At 35.5% G+C, this 8585-nt stretch overlaps 1 protein-coding gene across 4 annotated transcripts in view; it reads left to right on the forward strand.

Moving 5' to 3' along the window:
• Positions 1-8585, forward strand: part of LOC106874393 (uncharacterized) — a 125336-nt gene that overhangs the window by 67456 nt on the left and 49295 nt on the right. For all 4 annotated transcript variants that reach the window (XM_014922111.2, XM_014922110.2, XM_014922112.2 and 1 more), the window contains 4 exons: positions 1803-1888; positions 4435-4580; positions 7099-7235; positions 7942-8015. In XM_014922111.2, the coding sequence (XP_014777597.1) occupies positions 1803-1888; positions 4435-4580; positions 7099-7235; positions 7942-8015 (443 nt within the window). The remainder of the gene's footprint in view (positions 1-1802; positions 1889-4434; positions 4581-7098; positions 7236-7941; positions 8016-8585) is intronic.

Below are 8585 nucleotides of genomic sequence, written 5' to 3' on the forward strand. Positions count from 1 at the left end.
ATATATATTTAAGTGTGTGTGTCTTTGTGTTTATGCCCCTCCCCCACCACTTGACAACAAGTGTTGGTGTGTTTATGTCACTGTAACTTAGCGGTTTGGCAAAGAGACCAATAGAATAAGAACTAGGCTTAAGAAAAAAGCCCTGGGGTCGATTTGTTTAATTAAAACTTTTTGGGGTGGTGCTACAGTATGGCCACAGTCAAATGACTGAAACAAGTAAAAGATAAAGGAATAAAAGATACTTTTTTTACCTTTTTTTCTTTTTTTGTTATGTTAATATTTTCATTTCTGGTATTGTTATCATCCTTATCATCATCTCCATTTAATATCTGTATTCTGTACATGGGTTGGAAAGCTCAACACGATCTATTATTCTGATGGTTGTGTTGGTCTCCATCGACTCTTTGGCAATCAGGCGATTTGCTGTGCTTGAGAAGACACGTCAAGCTAGGTGAAATCGTAGCCATCCACACATACAGAGAGGTTCTTTAGGCCATGCTGCCCACCCCCCAGCACATTAGCTGTCCTCTGTCAAAACTCCCCCATCTTCCCAACACTTTTTACTGGCCCTGCTCCTCCACTCATACATACATACATGCATACATACATACATACATACATACATACATACATACATACATACACACATGCATAAATACATACCAATCTTGAGAAATTAGGCTTCTCAAAACCAGAAAGGAGAAAGCTGATTTGAAGACTACAGATCCAATCCATCACTGGAACTGTAAAAATCTGTAAAACTTTCCAGAAGTTCATCATTTAAATACATGTGAACATATCTAGATATGCAACTATATGCATGTGGATACATACATAAAACAAAACATACAAATCTGCACATATACATACATACAAATAAACAAAAATACTCTGTTGTTGACATTGAAATTCCAATGACGGAGTCTTTGATCTAGGTTTAGAAACCAGCTCTTTCTCTATTGGCAAGAAATCTTGAAATAAAACTGAATAATGACATACATACATACATACATGCATACATACATACATGCATACATACATACATACATACATACATACATACATGCATGCATACATACATACATACGTACGTACGTACATACATACATACATACATACATACATACATACATACATACATACATACATACATACATACATACATGCATGCATACATGCATGCATACACACATTTATATGTGTCTGCATTTATTTGTACTCTTGTCTTGACATCTTGTTATGTTTGTTATACAAGCGATGGTGTTTTTTTTTCCAGTAGTTTTGTGTGAAAAATATGTCTAGCCATGAGGAAATATTGCCTTGCTTGGAAACAAATGAAGGTTTGGTGATAGGAAGGGCATCTAGCCACTGAAAAACCTACCTCAACAAATTCCCTTTGTTTCACAAAAGCATGGATAAATGGATGTTAAATGACAATGATAAGGAACTGCTATTAGATAGATATACTTTTACACATGAGTCTGCAAGGAAATTTCTACATAATCATTTTGGCTCTAAATTGCTCTCATATTGTTTTGTTTTTAAACACCCTTCGGAATTGAAATCTTGTTCTTAAATTCTAAACTTTAAGGCAGATTGCCTAAGCTTGAAAACGAAATGCATAGTTTCTATGTTGTTTTCTTTTATTTTTCATTTCATTTTATTTAGTTTATTGGTTTACTTAATGTAAGTTGACAATTGTCATTAAGCAAAGACAATGACACTTATACAAGAACCACCAATCATATCTTATTTACTTTGTTAGAGATATTTTCATCACTACATTTGTTTTTTAAATCTAGGAATAATAAAAAAAATAGACTTTCCAAATTCAACAAGTCTACTATATTTGGAGAAGGAATTGATGGAAATTACAAATTTTTTACAAGTGAGTTACAATTCTGACTTCCATAAAAATTTAAAAAATTAAAAACTGATTGTGGTATGTTCATTTGTGCATGGGTCTCATCATCTGTGAGGTAAAACCCATTCATTTTCTTTAAAACTTTTCTTTTTATAATTTACAACATACAGATTAAAAGTTATTTATGTTATGTTTTCTGTTTGTATGGCATTAGGAAGAATTAGAGCTAGTGACATTTTCAATTAATTATTTATGATATAACTAAACTAAACATCATAGTGCATGAGTCAAATTCTGAGAGCACAAGGTCTGAAACTAGCATATCAGAAGTTATTTCCCATCTCTTATGTTGTCAATGTTCTAGAGAAAGGTATTTATTTTACAACTTCTATTTTTCTCTGCCATCTCTATCATGATACAAATAGAAATGGCAGAGAGAAATAAAAGCCATTTACATTTGCATTTCTCCAGAATCACTGAAGTAGAACTGGTTATATTGTTGCTTCCCTGACAACAAATCCTCTACTAGCTTTGTAATATATCTTATCTTTGAATCTGCTGTTCCTAAATAAGGAAAACCTTTTTGATACCTTTAGTCAACTAGACCTCAAAACTACTGTTACCATTAATCTATCAAAATTCAATTTTTTAGAGGTTTGCCTAGATCTAAACTCCTGCTCTTATGAACTCTATCTTAAACCAAATGAGAAACTCTCCTATGTACACAAACAGTCATGTTAGCCCCTTATATTCTTTAAAAACCTGATAGCTAACATCAGTAATAAGATGTCTAATCTCTCCTCTTCTAAAAAAATATTTGATAAAGCAGCCCCCTACTATAACAATACCCTAGCTAAGAGTGGTGTCAAAGATAAGATATATTACAACCATTCAAGTAAAAATATGAATCCTATAAATAGACCTAGAAATAGATCCAGGGAAATAATATGATTTCACCCATTTTCTCCCTAAATGTTAAAACTAACATAGGCAAGAAATTTTTCTCTCTTTTAGATAAGCATTTCCCAGTAAAACATAAATACAGGAAGATTTTTGATAAATGCTTGATTAAAATATCATACAGTTACTTCTCCAATATGAAGTGCATTATCACTCATAAACATCACCAAGAGCCCACTCCCAGTTGTAACTGTTGAGATCCTGAAGCAAGTTTGCCCACTAGACTAGGCATGCATGATAAACTCCATCATCTCTGACAGTAGTTCCCAACCTGTGGTCCACAGACCCCTGGTGGTCCACAAAGGTAGTACTGGGCATCTGTGAACTAAATTCAAAATTTCATATATATATATATATATATATATATATACACACACACATAAGGATAAGCATGTTAAAAGGGGTCCGTGGGAAAACTCATTTAAAGTAAAGAGATCCTTGGTAGTGCAAAGGTTGGAAACCACTGATCTATGAGGTTGAAGTCACAGCAATGCTTCAAGATAATGTAACTCAAAAGAAAAATTACATCAGTTTATGCAAAGGAAATTTGAAAAGATGTTATGCAAACCACCAGTCTTCTTTCCAGCACATCAACAAAAGTAAAGCCACTAAGTTGGCTAGCCATGATTGGGGTTTTGAAGACCAACTGCACACCACATACAATCAAGTGGAGAATCAGATCATAGAGAAATCCCTGTTATATGTAAATGGATCTAAGAAATGCCACTTTGTGTAGCTGATAAATTGCACATTCTTTTTAGACCAAAAATTCCATCACACTACTTACTTAATTCCAGATCCAAAATTTTCAGTAAATTTCTTTAGGCAGACTGGAAGACACCACCCTCTCCAAATTGAACAGCTGTCTCACAGACTTTGGACTCCTCTCCATTGAATTATTCTACAACAGCTTGTTTAATTATAGTGTCTATGGTCAAAGGGGACATAACTCTCATTTGCTTTTTTTTTTTGTTCCATTTATGTTCATCCTTCCACTTTTCACACCGACTTTCTAGTTTCTTTTTCTTTTTCTCGTGGTTTCTTATGTACCAGTATCCTGATTTTCAAATTGAACAGATCATGTGCTCAGAAGATTGTTTGGAGATTGTTTGGAGACATAAGGCACATTATAAAAATCTGCCTACCCACATGTCTTCACAAGAACCTATCAGAGGGTCTTACCTTTATATTGTGTACATTAAATGATATTCATATTTCACTGAATGGAGTAGTTTTTTGTTGATCTTACCTTAACATAACAGTAAACAATATATAAAGCACCCGTGATGGTAACACATAGAAGGCACCCATGTCAGTGGCACATAAAAGGCACCCACTACACTTTTGGAGTGGTAGTCATTAGGAAGGGCATCCAGCTATAGAAACCAAGCCAAAATCAGACTGGAACCTGGTACAGCTCTTTGGCTTATCAGTTCCAGCCAAACTGTCTAACCTATGCAAGCATGGAAAATGGACACTAACTGATGATGATGATTTGCATATGTATATTTTATATAGTTTATTTCTATTGTTAAATATGTTCTAATTTTTTTCAGACCAATCCAGAATAGTCTATTTCTTTTGTTAAATATCCTCTAATTTTTTTTCAGACCAGTCCAGAGTTGAAAGAATTAATGATGGGTGTAATGAATGCTACTAAAACATATTTTGGAAATGCATCAGTGCTTGCAGTTGCATCAACCCTATGTCACATAAACATTACTGACATTACAAAGATTAATGGAAACTTACTGAGGTAAGAGTGTGCCTGTTTTGAAGAACTCTGTTCTTCAAAACACAACTGACCCATGTGTGATTGGAGAATGTGAGGTGACCTGCATGACATGGATCTAGCTCAGCCTGCACCCCACTGATGTCCATCCCCTTCTCCCCTCTCAAAAGAAATGGGACACCATCCAGTGTAGTATGACCATAGAAAAGCTAGTGTGCCAACTTGACTAGCACCCTCTGTCTTGTTTTCGCTCAGCCTCCGAGCCTCACAGCAGAGCTTGGCTCAATGCAATGCCATCACTTGTAACTGGCACTCACCTTGACAGTGACTGCCTGCACATTGTGTTTCCTGGAGGTTTTGTCTCCAGATCAGTGAGTCTCATGAATGCCAGTGCAGATCCACAATAGATTCTTTCGGCTTCCTCCTACTGTCCTGTCATTATAGTGCTAGCCACCTTCCATGCCATGACACCTTTAACAAGATCATAAGGTATGGCCTAGATGTCACAGGTTTCCCTTCCCAGCTCAAGTCAGTGGGGCTAGACTGAGGGGATGGTGAAAAACTGGACGGTATGACAATTTTTCCTTACGGGGTTCACACTTACGGACAACAATCTCTGTCCTGATAGCGGTGAGCAGGGATATGGTGTGGGGCCTGGTCACCAGATGTCTCAACTGTCACAAGCTTGATCATAAACCTATCAGGGAGTGACCAGTACCTTGACAGCTTGTTTCTCTCAGCCTGATGAGCAGCAGAGCCTGGGCTGGTAGCTGACAACACCAAATTTCCACAGGAGAATGTGTCACAGCATGTGACATCCCAGAGGAGGGGCCTGCTGCTATAGAAAAAGGGAAAATTGTCATATCGTCCAGCTTTTTACCATCCCTTCAGTTTAGCCCCATCGGCTCGAGCTGAGAAGGGAAACCTGTGACATCTAGGCCATGTTTTATGATCTTGTTAAGGGCGGAATGGCATGGGAGGAGGCCAGCACTATAATAACAGGACAGTGGGAGGAAGCCAAAAGAATCCACTGTGGATCTGCAGTGGCATTTATGAGACTCACTGATCTGGAGACCAAACCTCAGGGAAATGCCAACGCTTAGGCTTCACTATCAAGCTGAGTACCAATTACAAGTGATGACACTGCATTGTGGCCTTTAATTCGTAAGAACCAGGCTTTCACATAATGCTCTATAGTTCTAGAATTGTGAAGCTAGTGAGCTTTATGTTGCCATTATATAAGCAATTCTCTGAAGATTGTTCTAAAACATGGAAGTAGAAAGAAACGTAGTTTGTAAAACTAAAGAGTCTAAAAAAAAGTATTTTAAAGTTTTTATTGACTGATTTGTGCTAGATACTATAGGAAGATAACATCTTCATTATTCAATATAGTCGTTCTTTTTTTAAATGGCAAGATATGAATTAAGAGAGATTGTGTAGTATTTATAGCTGGTCAGTGGATTTATATAGAGGCTCCTATGTAGCAGCATTGTTATTGTTAACTTTTATCATCTTTATTACTTCGTTTCACAAATAGAGATTTGAGGCTGGTAACTGATTTGGCCAAAACAGTACAGACAGATCTGATACAGCAACAGCAAAGCAAATTCTAATCAGAGCTCAGCATTGCTGTGTCATAGCTCTTTCTCAATTTTTTTCTTAATTGTCAAAGGTAGCCCTGCATGTATCTAAGAGAAGACAGATTAATGGATTATGTTGCCAAGTCTTACAATTCAAGGCTTTAGTAGCCCACTGTTGCTGGCTAATGTGAGAAGCCTCATAGGATTTCATTAGAATGTTCTTATACCTTTTCTTTGGTGCCTCCCTGTCAAAGTTGACAGTGGGGAGTTCCCCATGCAATACAATCTTATGCAAATGAGAATCTTCTATTCTGGAAACATATCCTGGCCAAAATAGATGTGACTCTAACTGCACAACCATGATGCTGGTGGCTGGTGATGTCCCCCTACTTAGGGACCTCAGAGTTGGTAACATAGTCACTTAAGGATGGTGTGGAAGCAGCATTGTTGGAAGCACTCAGAGTGTTGCTTTTATAATCTACCAATAAAGAGATTAACTGAATTATGGCTGTATAGTTAAGAAGTTTGCTTGCAAGCCACATGATTTCAGGTTCAGTCTCTATGCATGGTACTTTGGGTGTCTTCTATAGATTTGGGCGGACCAAAGCCTTGTGAGTAGGTTTTGATTGATGGAAACCAAATGATATATGGATATATATATATGTGCATTTGTCTCCTTGTCTAGACATTGCATGATGAATGCAAATGAACATTACTGTTATATAAGCGGTAAATTTAATTTTCAATCTCTAGCAAAAGTATGTCTAGCTATTTGGAAATATTATATTGGCTACAGAAAGGGCAGCCATCCCTAGAAAATTTGCCTTGATGAACTTTATCTAATCCATATGAACCATAGAAAGGTGAATATTAAAACAAGGTGACGATAATGATGATGGTGATAATAATAACTCTAATTTCTACTTTTTTATTCACTTGTTTGTTTGTTTGTTCCACTACAGGGAATTTTTCGCAGGTCAATACAAACAATGTTCCCCAAGTGAAGAAAAAGCTTGGTTTATGGCACTATTAAATTCTACTATGCATAAACTCGTAGAAATGAATGATGAGCAGTTACAAACCTTGATGACAAACCTAGGTAAGTATAGTTATTTGTGTTATTTTATTAGTCTTTCAGTGGTTTTAATCATTGGTCTACAGCCAAGCTGAAGCACAATTTCCATGACTTTCTAGCCAACCATATTAACACCATTATCTCAGTCTACTTCTAACTTCATCAATCCCATTTATCTTGAACTGCAAAACCACATGACCAAAATGCAACAACAGTTTTGTTTAGGATTTTGAAAATAAAAATCACATACACAATCACAAACATGCAAACACATAGATACATAGATACATACACATATGTATATGTGTGTGTGAATATATATATATATATTGGTAAGTCAGCCATCTTATGATCTCCATCATTATCCTTATGTTGTCATCTTCATAATCATTCCCATGTAGTCATCTTCATAATCATCCTCATTTTATTTGCTAGCCATATACAAGGTAACACATTCACTAAAGTGGGGATGGTTTTGGTTGTAGTTAATTGAATTAGTCAAGAAGTAATGGCTGATGCTTTCAGTAAAATGAATGAAAAAATTCACCTTGACAAGATTTGAACTAAGACTATAAAGAGACAAATTTAAATGATGTTAAAGTTTTAGTCCTGTTTGCTATCATTTCTACCTTTCGACCACTTCATAATACAGTCATTTCTCATCAACACCAAAGTTTTATTTAAAACTATAAAGGAATTATGCATGATTTTTAAATATTTACTTCTTCAGGGCAACTCAATGTTTCAGAAATGTTAAAAGAATGGAAATTATATGAGACTATTTCCAGCCTTCCTCTTACAAATGTAAGTAAAAACTACAATCTGCAACTATTAAAGTGACTGAGCATAATTTAATCATGCTGAGTATTACAAAACTCATCATCTCCTTCATCTCACTCTCCATTTCTATATATTATTCTTTTTTTTCTTTACCTCTTTTTCTTACAGAAACACACACATTCAGTATTTCTCTCTTTTTAAACTACCATTGTCATAATAATAATATTCATTTTTAATGCTTGTGTTTAAAACCTATATCATATTGGAAATAGAAACTCAGACAGTACACACCAAGTTCTCAATAGTATAGCACAAGTACTAAATTTTCTACAGATTTTTACTTTGGTAATACTTTCTGAGAGTTTTTTTTTTAACTCTATGGTCCTTATTACCAAGAATGAATTATTTATACTGATATATAAAAAGCTATGATTAACAGACAAGTTTGTACTAATTTGCATATTGGTTTGACTGCTGTTAAGAAATTACTAATGCACCTCCTCTTTGCCATGTTATCTTATTCATGTTATTTGTGTGACACACACACACACACACACACACACACACACACACACACACACACACACACACACA

This window comes from Octopus bimaculoides, chromosome 5 (assembly GCF_001194135.2).
Source record: "Octopus bimaculoides isolate UCB-OBI-ISO-001 chromosome 5, ASM119413v2, whole genome shotgun sequence".
In the NCBI taxonomy this organism is placed as follows: domain Eukaryota; kingdom Metazoa; phylum Mollusca; class Cephalopoda; order Octopoda; family Octopodidae; genus Octopus; species Octopus bimaculoides.